The sequence below is a fragment of the Vombatus ursinus genome, unplaced genomic scaffold, assembly GCF_900497805.2.
Source record: "Vombatus ursinus unplaced genomic scaffold, bare-nosed wombat genome assembly UNPS02014863.1, whole genome shotgun sequence".
In the NCBI taxonomy this organism is placed as follows: domain Eukaryota; kingdom Metazoa; phylum Chordata; class Mammalia; order Diprotodontia; family Vombatidae; genus Vombatus; species Vombatus ursinus.
In genome coordinates this window covers 12,242,414-12,259,225 of record NW_020954641.1, presented here as the reverse complement: position 1 = coordinate 12,259,225, position 16,812 = coordinate 12,242,414, and the positions used below count along the sequence as shown (strand labels likewise).

At 41.8% G+C, this 16,812-nt stretch overlaps 1 protein-coding gene across 1 annotated transcript in view; it reads left to right on the top strand.

Moving 5' to 3' along the window:
* Positions 1-16,812, top strand: part of WWC1 (WW and C2 domain containing 1) — a 152,135-nt gene that overhangs the window by 80,552 nt on the left and 54,771 nt on the right. The window contains exons 2-5 of the mRNA XM_027842045.1: positions 5,123-5,232; positions 11,575-11,778; positions 15,904-15,980; positions 16,502-16,581. Coding sequence (XP_027697846.1) covers positions 5,123-5,232; positions 11,575-11,778; positions 15,904-15,980; positions 16,502-16,581 — 471 coding nt within the window. The remainder of the gene's footprint in view (positions 1-5,122; positions 5,233-11,574; positions 11,779-15,903; positions 15,981-16,501; positions 16,582-16,812) is intronic.

Genomic DNA, 16,812 nt, shown 5'->3' with positions numbered 1-16,812 from the left:
GAAAATTTGGGTTTGAATCCTGCCTCCTACATTTTAGCACCCATATGGCCCTGGGAAGGTCACCTAACCTCTCAGTTGCCAGTTCTGTAATATAGGATAATAATAACTATGCATTTATCAAACAGGGTGGTTGTGAAGAGCAAATGAAGTAACACTGGAGTGTTATTTAAATTTCAGTTATTATTATCATCTCCCATGATGGTATACGGCAGGGAATTTTAACCTAGGGTCCATGGACATTGAATAAATTTCAGAAGGTCTGTGAGCTTCAATGGGAAAAAAAAATTACATCTTGATTTTCATTAACATCTCATTAAAGTCTAGCATTTCTTTCAATTATTTTTTTTTACCTTTTTTTTTTTTTAGGCAATTGGGGTTTTTTAGGCAATTGATTTGCCCAGGATCACACAGCTAGTAAGTGTCAAGTGTTTGGTCTAAGGCTGGATTCGAACTCAGGTCCTCCTGACTTCAGGGCTGGCACTCTATCTACTGCACCACCTAGCTGCCCCATCTTTCAGTTATTTTAAAACATTTTGAGAAGGGAATCTATGGGTATCACCAAACTGCCAAAAGGGTCTATAAGCCTGGTGAAGCATATGAAATGTTTTTAAATGCATAAAACAAAATACACAGAATTACAAAAGAAGCTAATTATATTGAAATACTATTAGGAATTTATTTTTTCAAAAACTGGTTCACAGACCCCATATTAAAATCCCCTGGTCTAGAGAGAAGCCCTTGAGACTGGGAACCAGGAAATCCAGGTCCTCTTTCAGGTATTTTCTCCTCCTACTTGCCCTTTGTGCCTCAGTTTATCCCTCTGCAAAAGAGAGCAATAAATCCCCTTCAGTCTCTATAGAAGAAACAAAACAGCGTTGCATGGTGGGAGCCTTCAAGAGGCTCAAGGTGCTTCCTCACAGGGAATTTCAGAAACACCTCCTATCCCTGTGCTCTTAGCTTCCCTCTCCAGTCTTCCCCACCTCCCTACATCCTTTTTTTGTTCCTTATTAACAAGTCAGAGTAGCTGCATAGTTTAGTGGATAAAGGGCTTGCCTCAGAACTCTGATAAATGCTGGCTGTGTGACCCTGGGCAAGTCACATAAACTTTTAGAGCCTTACGCAATATCTAAGAATATAAATTGCAAATTAGGTGTTCTACCTCCTATATTGGTAGAAATTTCTTCAAATGGGAGTTCTCCATAGTGAAATCTCAGGCTTAATCCCTATGCTTCTTAACTGGTTATGCAGTGTTTGCCCCCATATGTGACGGTGGAAAGAGTGCTGGATTTAGAGTCTGAGTCTGAATTCAAATGCTGTCTCTGCTACTTCCTACCTATGTGATCTCTTTAGGCCTCAGTTTCCTCATCTGGAAAATGAAAGGCTTAAACTAGATATATTCAGGGGGCCTTCCAGCTCTAAATTTGCAATCCTGTGGTCCTATATGATCCCTCCCATAATGTCAAACTGGAGGGTGGGTATTGTTATGTTGGTCTAATTTGTCTTCCTGACTCTACTCTCTCCCCTCTCCAATCATCATTCATATCTCAGCTAAAATCATCTTTCTGGTCACCTCATTCCCCTATGTAAAACTCTGCTTTGGCTCCCTATTGCCTCCTGAGTAAAGTTCAGACTTTTTTGACTGGCATCCAAGGCCCTCCACAATACTTTCCAACCTTGGTGCACATTATTTTCCCTCCACAAAGTTCCCTGACATTCTAATCTATTCTCTGGCTCCAAACATGCCATGTTCTCTCCTAGCGCTGTGCTTTTCACATCCTATTCCCTGTGCCTTAAATTTTTTCCTTCCCCTTCTGTGCTTATTAAATTTCTATGCATCCAACAAGTGAGGGGCTTCTTCTGTGGATGGTAGAATAAACATTTATTAGGTACCTACTATTACAAATATTATCTCATTTGATCCTCACAACAACTTTGGGAAGTAGGTGCTATTATTATTCCCATTTTACAGTTGAGGAAACTGAGGCAGACAGAGGTTCGGCGATTTGTCCAGGGTCACACAGCTAGAAAGTGTCCAAGGCCAGATTTGAACCCAGGTCTTGGTGACTCCGGGCCCAGCACTCCCACCTGGCTGCCTCTGTGAACTGTGCAAGGTACTAGATGCTAGAGCACAAAGACAAAAAACTATCACTGCAATCAAGGAATTTACATTTAGCTGCGAGATGCAGTTTGTAAATGGAAAGTAAGTAAATCATTAAGGAAGGAAAGATAACTAATGAGTAGGGGGATCAATAAAGCTTCCTGTAGGAGGCAGCACCTGAGTTGACTCTCAGAGCACTCAAGGCAGAGAACTGATAAATAGAAATATGTATAGAATGCTTTTTCATACACGTACACACACACACACACACACAGGCACACACACACACACACACAGACACTTATTTGTGTCTAATGGTAGCCATCTCTAGGGCGGGGGAGGGAAGAAGGAAAAAAGAAAGTTACATGATAATTTTGTTGTATATTTGAAAGGAATAGCAAGTTGTGCATAGTAGATTGGCAGTTTCATGTGCAATCATCTTTTTTATTGGACTATCTTATGGAAATGCTTGTTTTATTCCTTAAATTAAAAATGAAATGTAATAATAGTAAAAAAGCAGGTAAATAGGGAATATATTCTGGACAAGGAGATAGGCCATGCGCAGGTACAAAGATGAGAAACCATATCAGCTTCAGGAAGCAGCAAGGGGGCTCGTTTGTCTGAAAGACAGAAAACGTGTGAAAGAGAGTAATATGAAAAAGGTAGGCTGAAGCTGGATCTCTAGAGTTTAAATGCCAAACTGAGGAGTTTGTATATTTCATTTTTCCTGCCCACTGAAGAGGTTTTTTTGTTTGTTTGTTTGTTTGTTTTGGTAAATTTTTTTATTCATTTTAAACTTAAATACAAAATGAGAAAAGGAAAAAAAAGAAGAACATTACCATGTATACAGCAGAACATAAGAGAGGATTCAATATAAAACGATCAATTTCCAATTCAAAAAAACCATGAAGAGTCTTGAGTAGGAGAGTTGACATGAGGGTTGCTTTGGCAGCTATGTGAAGGATGGGTTAGAGAGGAGAATAGCTAGGATCAGGGAGACCATTTGGGAAGTAACTGAAATAGTCTGATAAGAGGTGATGAGGGTCTAAAAGAGGGTGGTGGCTGTGTAATTGGGAGAGGAGGGGGTGGATGGGAGAAATATTGTAGACATAGAATTGACATGATCTGACAGCTGATTGAGTATGCAGGGCAAGATAGAGAGAAATGTGGAAGATGACTCAATTTGCAAACCTGGAAACCTGGGGAACTAGGAGGATATTGATTTCCTTAACGGAAACATGGAAGTTTTGAGGAATGATGGATTTAATCTATACCAAGCACATTGTAATCTTAAAGTGATACGTTCAATGATATCCATTGTTGTTATCATTATCATCATCCATTCTTTAAAGTGAACTAAATCGTACTTTCTCCATAAAATCTTCATGATTCCCTTTGGTCTGTAAAGACTTTCCCTGGGAACCTCACAGAGTGCTTTGGTACCTTTCTAATTCACCTACTTATGTAATATTCTGTATTATAGTTATGTGTCCGTGTCTTATTCTCCTATTAGACTGGAATCTCTATGGGGGCAGGGACTACAACTAATCATATCTAGAGCTACATAGGCAAAGTGAAAAATAGTCCCTGCTCTCAAAGAGTTTACATTATACTGGGGAGATGCAACATATAAATGGAAGTAAGTAAAAGATCATTTAAGGAGGGAGAAATGACTATTGACTAGGAAGGATGAGAAAAAGGGATCTGGACTATGACTTATTAGTCCCTTTGTAGTTGTGTGACCCCAGGCACGTCACTTAACCTCTGTTTGCCTCAGTTTCATCAACTGTGAAATGGGGATAATAATAGCACCTACCTCCCCAGGAATTGTTGTGAGAACCAGATGAGGTAATATTTGTAAAAAGTGCTTAACCCAATGCCTGGAACATAGTAGGTGCTAAAAATGCTTGTTCCCTTCCCTTATCTAGACTCAGTAACTTCTCTAGCACCTAGCACAGTAATCTACACAGAGTGGGTGCTCATCACATTTTTTGTCAAAACGGTAATAAGGTCCACATGGCAGGAGGCTTTAGGATACAAATTAGGAGGGACAGGGGAGGAGGGAGAACTGGGGAGATGTAATCATAGAATTTTATGTCTAGAGGGGACCTTTTATCAAGAGGCAGTGCGGTATAGTAGAAAGAGCACTGGCGTCAAAGGACCTGGATTCAAATCCTGCCTCCAATGGCTGTCTTTATGACCTTAAACAAGTTAGTTTTTCTTGGCCTCAGTCACTTCATCTATCAAATGAGGACTAGGTGAGATCCTGAGATCACTTCTAGCTGTATACCTGTGATCTAGTCCCGATCCTTCATTTTACAAATGAGAAAATGAGAAATTAAATGACTTGCCCCTAAGCTGCACTGCTAATTAATGGTGGGACCCTTCCCCGCCCTTCCAGATCAGCTGGAACTCAGATCACCTGATTCCCAGGTCTCTATTGTTTCCATGGTCTGCCTCCCTGGCAGAGCTAATCTTGCTGCTGTGCTTTGTGGTATGAAACAAGCACCCTTTCTCCTCAAAACCTCAGCTCTGTCCTTTGAATGATGAGCGTGGCACCTCTGGGCTGTTGGGTCTCCTTTCTGACTAGAAGACATATAACTGTAGTGAAAACTGTGAGAGCCCCAGAAAGCAAAAACAATAAGGATGGTAAAGGGCTGTAAAGGACCGTAGAGACCATCTAGTCCAGACCTCTCGTTTTGCAGATGAGAAAATGGGCCCCGAGTTCTGAAGGGACCCTTGCAAGCACAGATGGGTAGCAAGCGTCTAAGGCAGGTTCTCACACAGTGGAGCCAGTGACCTTTCCACTGTACCCCACTGCCTCCAGTTTATCTCCTAAATCCCTCCACCATGTGGACTTTGTTATATCAGTCAATAATCATTTCATAAGCACCTACTATGTGCAGAAGTAAGTAGGCAGGAACAAGATGGGAATGTAGGTCTTTTGACTGCCAATCAAGAGCACTTTTTACTGCGATGTTCTTTGGGTCATAGGCTGATGGAATCTGTCTTCTCCCCTCCCAGGTACACTAAACCCCTCACCTTCGCCGACTGCATCAGTGATGAGCTGCCACTGGGTTGGGAAGAGGCCTACGACCCTCAAGTTGGCGGGTACTACATAGATCACAACACCAGTAAGTGACCACAGGCCTCGAATCACTGAGTCCCTAGGAGAAATCAGAGCAAAACGTCCAGAAGGTTTATTTTCAGGTCCCTGAATAAAGTCCTCTGAATCTCTAATTGTATATCTGTTTCCCATAGGCAGCAGGCCACCTTTGCCATTCACCTGGTTAATATTTCCTGTTCACTAAATGCAGTGTCGAAACTTGGGTCAAATAGTTGTGGAATCACCTCCGGCCCTAAGAAAGGTGTCATTTGAGACAAATGGGACTCCTACACCAAGGATTCTTGCAGATTCTACCTCCTCAATATATCTCTCATCTGTTCCTTTCTCTGTACTCATGGCCATGAACCTAGTTCAGGGCAACCCTTGTCGCCCCTTGCCTAGACGATTGCAATTGCCTTCCAGTCCATTCTCCACACAGCTACCAGATTGGTATCCTTAAAGCATGTGTCTGATCATGTCATTACCCTGCTCAAGAAACCTCAGTGGCTCCCTATTTCCTCTGCAGTGAAATACAAACTCCTTTCTTTGGCATTTAAAGCCCTTTACTGTCTGGCTCCAACTGATGTCTCCAGGCTTATTCCCACAGCTAACCTAACCTACTCATTGTTCCCCATACATAGCATTCTGTCACTTGCCTCTTTGCCTTTCCATGCCTAGAATCTTTTCCCCCTTCCCCTATACCTCTGATAATCTGCTGCTCCCTTCAAGGCTCAGTGCAAATGCCACCTCCTTCAAGAACCCTCTCCTGGTTCACTCAGCTTTATTGCCCCCTCTATTTTTCTTCCACCAGCATTTCTTTGTATTTATTTTGATGTGTATTTTCTACTGAACCTTCATACGTGTTCTTTTTTCTAGTAGAATGTAAACTCCTTGAGGGCAAGGACCATTTAATTTTTTTTCTGTCCTTGTATCCTTAGTGACTTACACATAGTAGGTGTTTATTTAAAAAAAAAAAATTGTTGAAATGAGCTGAAGTAACTAGATCTCGGTTCAAGGCTATGCTCTGACTATTCAGAGAACTGCTGATAGGCCCTCAGTTTGCTTTGTAGGAGGAAATAACCTGTATGCTGATTTCCAAGATTAATTTTTCCCCTGGACCCCATAAGGACAGGCTTCTGCCCCCTTCCCCCAATATTGCTGGTTTTGTCCATCCTACCAGGACTAGAAGGATAGGTTTCTTTGCCCTACAACCTACTTATTCTTCCTGCAAATTTCTCTCCATTCATTTCTACTTGTCCAAGAAAGACATAGTCTAGGATATGGAGTGCCCAAATTAGAGTCTGGAAGACCTAGGTTCAGACCTTAATTAGCTATGTGACCCTATGCAAATCACTTAATATCTTTGTAAAATGAGTGCATTAGACTTGATGACCTCCAAGGTTCCTTTCAGATCCAGGATCTATGATCCTGTAGTGAAGGATAAGAGCAGAGAAGCTGAAAGTTGGACGGTTGGGGGCCTAGAGCTAAGTAGTAGTTCTATGGGTAGCAGAAACATAGGTGGCCTTAAAGTTCAGAAGACTTTCTTAGAGGCTGCTAATTGTATTAATTGCATTATAGAGTGATTGTCATTGCCTATTTTATAATGAGAAGTAAATATGCCCTTAATTGAGTGTATTTGGGGGATGAGATTAATGCTTTGATGACTAGATGTGACCCTGTGTTTAATAAGGATGTACAGGAATCTTAATCAGTCCTTTCTGTATCTAATTGCTGAGGGTATATCACAATCATTAAAATCAGAGCACAAGAAGGGCCCTTGAGGTGCAAGTAGGGAACTAGTGACCTAAGCTTGTTGCCAAGGGTCCCAAGAGGGGGAGAGTGTTGAAGCCAGAAATGTTGTGTTATGTGGGTAGAGGGGGGTGGGATACAGAAAGTCTTTGCAAACTATTAGCAGCTAGTGATATGACAGTGTCCATTCTGTCCCAAAGTGACTGGCACTTCTACTCAGGGGTGAACCATTGGCTGATAGGTTTAACTCTAGATTTAGAGTTAGAAGGGACCTTAGAGGCCAATGAACTCTACACACACACACACACACACACAACCTAGTTTACAGATGAGGGAACTGAGACAACAGAGATGGAATGAGTGGGCTGGGGTCACACAGCAAACAAGTGTCTGAACCAGGATTTGAACCAAGGTTTTCCTGACTCATCCAAGTCCAGTGGCCTATCTGCTAGGCCACACTGTTTTCAAGGAAGGGCTCTACCCTACAGAAGAAGACAACAAAATCAGGAAAATCATAATCCAGAGCTTGCTGTGTGGAGACATCATGAATGAGGCCACTTGGCTTTAGGATTTCATGATTATACATAGAGTCAGTTCTACACATGCAAGGACTTCTTTTTTCATGGATTGTAGGTTATTTTTTTTTGTTTTGTTTTATTTTTAGGCAGTTGGGGTTAAGTGACTTGCCCAGGGTCACACAACTAGTAAGTGTCAAGTGTCTGGTCTGAGGCCAGATTTGAACTCAGGTCCTCCTGACTCTAGGGCTGGTGCTCTATCCACTGTGCCACCTAGCTGCTCCCAAGGACTTCTTTTTTTAAAAAGACAATTTAAAAAATGAAGGCTGATGGTTTGATGAAACAGTATTGTTAACTCATGGTGATCTGCATCATTGTCAGGGGAGCAATAACAGGACTCATAGAAAAACATGGCCAATATATCTTGCCGGAGTTAGGGCCCAAGTTCTTTTTCATACATTAATTTTGCCTGCAATGGGTTTGAAGGACCTAGACCTATCAAAGGTTGCAGGGAACTCTCTCACGGAGATCAAAGGCAGCTCCGAAACCAGTCCTAAACTGCCATTTGGATAATCCAAGCTGGACCCCTACCGATGGGTAGAGCAGTGTCCAGCTTTTCCCTTGAGGTCAGGAGTGTGATTTGCACTTGAACCCAAATACACACATATTATTTCATCCATTGAACTCATTGACCTCTATGCTGTGATTTCAATGTAAATTTTTTTTTCCCAAACCAAGATCTTTAAAATTGGTAGCTAGGCTCAGCACAAAGAAATCCTTAGCCACTGAGACTTTAACTCCCTGATGGCTTTATTCTTTTTTAAAAATATATTTTTATTTATTTCATTAAATATTTCTCAATTACATGTAAAAAAATTTTTAACGTTGATTTTTAAAAATTTTGAGTTTCAAATTCTCTCCTTCCTTTCCACCCCTCCCTCACCCCTTGAGAAGGCAAGCAATATAAAATCAATTATACGTATGAAGTCATGCAAAACATATTTCCATATTAGCCGTGTTGCAAAAGAAAATACACACACAAACAAGAAAAATAGAGTTTAAAAAAAAAGTGTGCTTCAATCTACACTCATAGTTTATCATTTCTCTCTGGAGGTGGATGGCATTTTTCATCATGTGGACATCCTTTGGAATTGTCTTGGATCATTGTCTTGATCGGAGTAGCTAAGTCTTTCACAGTTGCTTATGGTTACAATATTCTTCTGGTTCTGCTCACTTCATTTTGCATCAGTTCATATAAGTCTTTCCGGGTTTTTCTGAAACCATCCTGCTTGTCATTTCTTATAGCACAATAGTATTCCATCACAATTATACACCACAACTTGTTTAGCCATTCCCCAATTGATGAGCCTGATGTCTTTACTCTTTATTTCATCTTGGCTTATAGAATAACTCTGGTCCATGGAGGACTAGGTGCATGACAGATGCTTGCTGGCAAAGCGTGGAGTCCTTGAGGTAGGATGGAGGTAAACATGCCTGACCTTAGATGCTTCCCAAGTCTAAGAGCTAGAGTCTGAATTCACTGTCTCTTGGCATGGCACAATTGGCCTGACACATTCAACTTTCAAGAAATTTTGCCATTCTATAAGCTCCTTCTTATTTTTTTTTTCACAAACCCAATATTACTGCTTGTTTGTTTTTTATTGTTGAACAGAACCATCATTTGAGGACACTGAAACTACAGCTCATATGTATATATCCCATAACTATTTCCAGACAGGGCCCTGGGTTTAAGAGTATTAAAGACTTCTCTGTCATACCCAATGTAATTGTCTGGACCCTACTAGCAACTTTCATTCTTTTCATTTTCCTCTCTTTCCCCAAATTTCTCTAGAATGATGATGCAATAGAAGCTTTGGAGTCAGGGGACCCAAATTAAAATCCTAGTTCTGACCCTTATTATATGTGTGTGGGACATTGAGAAAGTCACTTAGCATCCTGAAGCCTCGAGTTTGTTTTTTTTTCTTAATGTGTTAAATAATAGAATTAGTCTACCTTGGTCCCTTCTAGCTCTCAATCTATGATTCTATATTTTTCCATGCTTCAGAGAGACAAAGGAATCTGGATAATTAAAATAACTCCGATTTACTCAATATGTACCTGCCTCTACAGGTATAAGTTGCAATCCATCCATACCATAGGATAGCAAATATATAGCTGAAAAAGACTTCAGAAGTCATCTAATCCATGTCCTCTCCCCTATTTTACAGATGAGGGAAGTGAAGCCAAGAAAGGTTAAGTGACTGCCCAAGGTAACATAGGTCATAAGTGGCAGAACGAGTATTTGAACTTGGGTTCCATGACTCCAAGCTCACTGCTTTTTCCTTGGCGCATGCTGCCTCTTTCTCATCCTGAGTAATTCTTGTTCATGCCTTTCTGTAAGTTCTCCATAAAGGATTTGACACTATGCTGTAGGGACCAGTAGTCAAGAGCATATACCATGTAGTTCCCTTCACTCATGCATGACCAACCCACCTCCTCTCCCAATCATAAGTAACCTAGATGATTTATTTCTTGCCATTTCTTGTTCATGAGTCATGGTTGGTAATAGCTTGCTCAAGCATCAGTGATGGATACAACCACAGAGATAATTAAAACCCACAGATATTTTAAAAGTTTAACTATAACCAAATTTTTTTCAATCTCCCCACCAAGTCTTTTGGGCAGATCTGCTCACAGAGAGCAAAATGGACTCGTACATTTCTAAATGTGAGTAACAGGAAGAAAGGAGTGAAAGACTTAGATAAAAACAGATTTGTTTATCACCCTCCCATCCTGAACAATTACAAGTAGAATGTAGAAATGAAATTTTCTCCATTTTTGTCCACCTTCTTGGCTAGCTCATTTTTTGCTTTGCACTGCCCTTCGCCATGCCTGCTGGGGCCATTGTCTTTGTAAATTGCATACCGTCCTAGGTCCTCATAGCATCCAGGATGTCCTTGGGCTCATGCCCAGATTCCAAGCCCAGGCTTGGAGCTTTCCCCTGACACTCTTTCCTCGGTCAAACTTTGGCTGTGACTCAAGAAGCATTGCCCAGGGACTTTGCTGGGAAGCTGGTATGGCATTTTCCCTCCAGGATCCATCCATCAGTCAGTCTACAAATATTTATTGAGTGGGCTGGATGCTGTATGGGCTACAGAGAAGTATAAAATATGGCCCCATGCATAAGGATTTTGCTGCAAGGCATTCTTAGAAACAGAATAAAAAAAGAAGAGAACACACCAGCTCAGTCTGATAGTTTATGCAATAAGCTTCATCCATAGGCCACCACCTTTGCAAAGAAGGGAGTTAGATACATTTTCTTAACTCTTCTCCAGGGCTTTCGGGGGGGTTTTTGTTGTTGTTTCCACTTATGCTGTTGTAGTCATTGTGTATGTTGTTTTCCTGGTTCTGCTTGCTTCACTGCAGTAGTTTGTAGAAATCTTTCCATGCTTCTCTCTATTCATGTTCATTGTTTCTAACAGCACAGTAACCTTCTTTTACATTTGTCATGTTCCACGATTTTTTTAGCCATTCCCAAATTGATGGGCATTGACTTTGTTTCCAGTTCTTAACTACGACAGAAAGTGCTCTCTTTCTTTCTCTCTTTCTCTAACCCCTTTGGGTTCCTCGCAGTGGGATCTCTGAGTCAAGGGTATGAGCATTTTTATCACATCCTTAGCATATTCCAGAATGGTTGGACCAATTCACAGCTCTACCAACAGAGCATTATTCTCCCTGGCAAAGTATAAACAGAGAACATTCTCTTCCAGTCTCCTAGACTCGTGTCCTGCTGCCCTCTGAGGGACTATGAATTTCCTCTCAGCATCTTTGATGCTTTGATCTGACAGAAAAAATGTTTTTCCTTTTTCCCAGGGACCCCTGCCTAGTCCTCTCCATCAAGAAAGGGCTTTCTGGGATAGATGGACTAATTTCTTTGATTGAGAAACTGTGGTCAGTGGCTTGAAATCCTTTTATTAGACCAATCCCATACCCCATACCCACACCAGCCTCCTGTAGCAGATGGGGATGGGGGAGGTAACCCTCCCTTCTGTGGCCAGCAGGGGGAAGGCTAGGTCCCCAAACAGGGTCTCCTGGGTCTGTTTCAGAAACCACCCAGATTGAGGATCCCCGGGTGCAATGGCGACGGGAGCAGGAGCACATGCTGAAGGATTACCTGGTGGTGGCCCAGGAGGCTCTGAGTGCGCAGAAGGAAATCTACCAGGTGAAGCAGCAGCGGCTGGTGCTGGCCCAGCAGGAGTACCGCCAGCTCCACGATGTCTGGGAACACAAGCTGGGCTCCCAGATCAGCTGTGAGTATCCCTCCCAGAACACCGTGGGCTCTGTGCAGTGGTTCCACGTAGGGGCAGGGACTAGAGAGGAGGGGACCCCTCAGATGTGTGATTAGAGGCTAGGATGCCTTCGTAAGCAAGTATTACAGCCATCAGGTGAGGAGGGGAACAGACAGGAGGGAGCTCAATGTGAAAGGGAAACAGGCTATGATGTCAGAGATGGCAACAAGGGACTAGGTCAGAAGTCTTGTATTATCTCAACTTTGCCAGGCATTTCCCATCTTTGGACCTCAACTATAAAAAAAAGATATGAGGTAGGTGGGGCAGCTGGGTGATGCAGTGTATAGAGCATCAGCCCTAGAGTCAGGAGGACCTGAGTTCAAATCCGGCCTCAGACACTTGACACTTACTAGCTGTATGACCCTGGGCAAGTCACTTAAGCCAATCATTGCCTAGCCAAAAAAAAAGATATGAGGTAGGGTAGAAAAGTGGATAGGTGCCAGCCTTGGAGTAAGAAAGGCCTAGGTTCAGGTCTTGCCTTTGACAGATATTGGCTATGTGACTATGGGCAAATCACCTAACTTCTTTGTGCCAGAGGAACCTGATCTTCTAAGCCTGTAAGTTACAGATAAATGTACCTTATACCCCAAGAGTTCCTACTTAGTTGGAATTACGGTAGGAACAAAAAAAGGGAGGGGGAGGGAGAGAAGAAACCAATACTTTACAAGATTATGAGGATCCAAAGAGATACTCAATAGATATGAAAGTGTTTTGACAAGTATAAAAACATATACAAATGTAGGGATTACTTTCATCATTATTCAGGGTAACAGGTTTTTTCTCTAATTGGGAATTAGAATCTAAAGAGGACCCTAATGATCACTCTAATAAATGGGCACACACTGTGCACAGGTACTGTAGGGAGAACACAACATTGATAGGACACAGAGTACCTTGTAGGTACAACACTGACAAAGGAAAAAATTGAAGGACCTATTTATGGATTTAAATGTTTAAATTGATATTACCTAAATCAATATGATAGCCCAGAGGCTACCTGTTTAGACAAAAAAAAAAAGCCTATGTACAACCAAAGTAGAGTGAAGTTAATCAGGAAGGATTTCCTGGAAGTAATAACTTTTAAGCCAAAGTTTGAAGAAGGGAAAGGCCAGGTACCAAATGGAAAAGAGGAGAACATGGACAGTCCAGGAGACTTTTAGGATATTATTCAGGGCAGATATTTCTCGCTTAGAAAATGAGTAAAGGATCAGGAGGGAAAATAATGAAACAAAGTACTAAGGTTTTAATTGATCCAGAAAAAAATTTAGTTTGATGTTTGGGAAAGCAGCTTGGTCTGAGACAGATTAAATTCAAGCTGGGAACAAGGGCATCAGAGATTTCTTATATGCACTGACGTTCATTCCTAGTGAGATATGTGGCTTTAAAAAGAAAAGAAAGGAAAGGGAAAAAAAGAGCATTTTTCCCACTCATCCCATTCCCCTTCCTTCCCTTCGTTTCGTTTAAACTTAGCAGATCCTCCATTTTCAGAGTACATCAGAAGAAGCACCACTGGACTCAAGTACTTGGTTGCCTGAATTGAGCAACACACAAACCATTGTAGTGTTCAGAAAGCAGCTGATGTCTTTCAGAGCTAAGCACATTACTTTGAAGTTGTCCTTGTCTGGACTTTCATATCCCCTTCCCAACAACTCCCTGGTCTTTGTCTTATACAGCAGGTGCTCAGGATACTGCAAGAAGGAAATTGAAACATACCTCCTTGTATGCTGCACACCTCAACTCCTCCCCCTGTGCCCCAAGTTAGGAGTGGCAAGGAGGCCTTTTTGGTGTAAGCAAGGATAACCCTTTGATACCCAGCCATCTCAGAGAGCAAGGAATGTGCACAGCAGCAAAACTAAAAAACCCACAAATACGAAATGTTATAATGCACACACACATACACATATAAATACACTTCTACAAACTAAAAAAAGTGGTAAATAGGAACAAGCTACAAACAGTGGTCTCCAATTTATAAGTTTTCCATCAAAATATTAACCCAGAGTATTAATTGTCATCTACATGGCTGCATTTCAGAGGAGATTGGTTCAAATTTTGTCTCTGTCATTTATTAGCTGTGTAATCTCAATCATCAGCTCACCTTGCTGGGCCTCAATTTCCTCATCTGTAAAATGAGGTTATTAGATTAGATAGCGTCTAAGGTCCCTTCTGGCTCTAAATCTATGATTCTATGATTTTTCTGTAGAACCTTCAGCAACTTTGCTCAGCCTTTACTTGTAAGCAGCTTAAAGGTGGGAAACTGTGTATTTAAGTGCCTGATTGATGTTAGAAGCTTAGCTAGGCTTAGCATTCTCCAAGTAGCAACAGTATGACTTCCATCTCTTGGGTTTAGAGAGTGTAGAGGGAGTGGGGGAGAAGAAGAAATTCTACCCAGGCACACTCAAGGACTATTCAGTCAACCCAGTTAAAAGGACACACCAGAATGACCTTTCAGGAGGTTGAGGTCTATTTTCCTAATGTTTTACAAGCATTGTTTGCCATCCAAGTAGACTGCGCTGGCCTAACCAGTAAGGCCACATACCTCTTCTCTAACTCAGATGACCCGTTGTGGCATGCAAGGGCTTTACAAAGTGTTCTTGGCCTGCCTGGGGCCTGGACCACACCAGCGGCTCAGCCCAGAGGAGAAAGCCTGTGCTGTTGGGGTTGCCTATGTACCTTGCCCCCTTACAGTAAGGCAACCTGCCTGATACCCTCCCTTCTGTGACCAAGGATGGTGTTTTGAAAATACCGGTTTTTTATGGCAAAATATTGTCTGCCATAATCCAGTGATAAATCACATAAAAGATCTTAGAAATTGTCTCATGCTTCTCATTTTATAGAGGAGGAAACTAGTACTCCGAGAGGGGAAGTAACTTCCCCAAGGTTACACAGTTAGTGGAGAATCCATGTCTTTAGTTAAATCAGGGTATTCCAGGTAAGGCCTTTTCAAAGGCCGCCAGGCAAATATAAAGAGGCTTGATGCTGTAAAGGCTATATCCCAAGTTATTCCCACTCAGAAGCATTTACTTAGCTAGACTTAGAGTCAGGAAGACCTGAGTTCAAATCCTGCCTCAGAGACATCTCAGCTGTGTGACCCTGGGCAGGTCACTTTAACTTCTCTGTGCCTCAGTTTCCTCATCTATAAAATGAGGAGGTTGGACTTAATAGCCTCTAAAGTCCTTCCAGCTCTCAATTTGTTGTGTATGATCCTATAACCTTGGTCAGAGCACAGTGGTGAGATGTAGGCTGTGGCTGTCTGAGCCAATCTGTAATGAGTGACCTGAACCCAGAGCTACCAGAAATAGTATAACTTTAACTGATCACACAAATGTACACACACTCACACATACACACACACACACACACACACACACATACACACTCTTTGTCTCTCTCTCTCACACACACGTACACCCCTGATCTGTCACTTCATTCATTTGGTCACCACATAGCAAATGTCTACTTGTCATATGCCTAGAACTGTATTAGTCACTGTGGGGGACACAGAAGAAGTTGAAGATGTCTTTGTCCTCAAGAAAATGAATTGGGGAGATGAGATATATTCACCCAAAACATTTAAATGGTACCCATATTACCTCAACATTTGTTATTAGAGACACCAGACAATCACGATTGAGCCATTCAGCTTGACTGGTCACCAGGAAACAGTCATGAGTAAAGAATGATAGAAGCTTTGGTTCTCTGTTTCACTGTGAAGTGTTGAGGATCTCTCTGTATATTGTTGGATTATGAATCCAGCAGATGGTTGGACAAACACACTTCGAAGGACTGCTGAAGAAGCATGTCATCCTCCCCTTAGCAGGGAGGTAGTAGACTATAGGAACAAAATGAGGCATACGTTGTCAGACATGATCAATGTATCGATCTGTTTGGCTTAATTCCACTTCTTTGTTACAAAGAAGAATTCACTGGATTCAGTAGGAGAAAGGGAGAGTCATTGGGAATTGGCTGCTATGTTTAAAGAAAAAGAGCATGAACAAAATATTTATTTTAAAAAAATCTTTTTAAAAATCATTCTGCCTGAACTATCTTCTTGAACTAAAAGGCCTTTCTTTTTCCTCATTCTAGTGGTTTCTGGCTCATCGTCCAGTTCTAAGTATGACCCTGAGATTCTGAAAGCTGAGATTGCTACTGCTAAGTCCCGGGTAAGATGTCTACTATCATTTGTTCTTTTGAACAATTCTTTTGAAGTCACTGAAAGGGTCCCAGTAACCTAGGAGCTCAAAGGCCATAATCTCCCCAAAAATACATGTCAAAGTAGAAGAGTTTGTTTTAGGTGAAAAGAGCCATTCCATATACCTGTGGATTGTCTTGGACAATGTAGTTGTGACCTTATAAAAACCAGGAGATAGAATGCTTAGCAGCACCATCCTACTGAATCCAAAAAGTTAGAAAAGGGAGCAGATGGGGAAGGAAGACTCATGGGGTAAGCTCCCATTAACAGGAATCAGAGTTCAGGGAAGAGAATTGTATTTGGGATCTGGCTTGGCCTGAAGTAAGATACATTCAGTCTCCTCCTTGGGTTTAGGGAAGGGTGGGGCCTCTAATGTGGACCTTTGGATCTGACACCTTGGATCTGTTCCTTTTCATCAAGGGGACATGAGAGTGGGAATTGCCATCTGACTTACATTTGTAGCAGAGCATGGGCCTTTGTTTTTCATTGTAGGTCAATAAGCTGAAGAGGGAGATGGTTCACCTCCAGCAAGAGCTGCAGTTCAAGGAGCATGGCTTCCAAACCCTGAAGAAGTAAGAGCGCCTGTCCCACCCCTTGTAGGCTCTTCTTTCCTTCCGGTCGCCTTTTCCTCTTTTACCTCCCATTCCTTACTCTTCTCCCATCATGCCCTAATGCTTCCTTTGCCAATAAGATTCATCTTTACCAGTGTGGATGATAAAACCCAAATTGGGTCCTAGCTTAGCTCTTTCTTTTAGGGTCTTGACTTAGAGCTAGAAGAAACTTTAAATCTAGTGAACTACAGT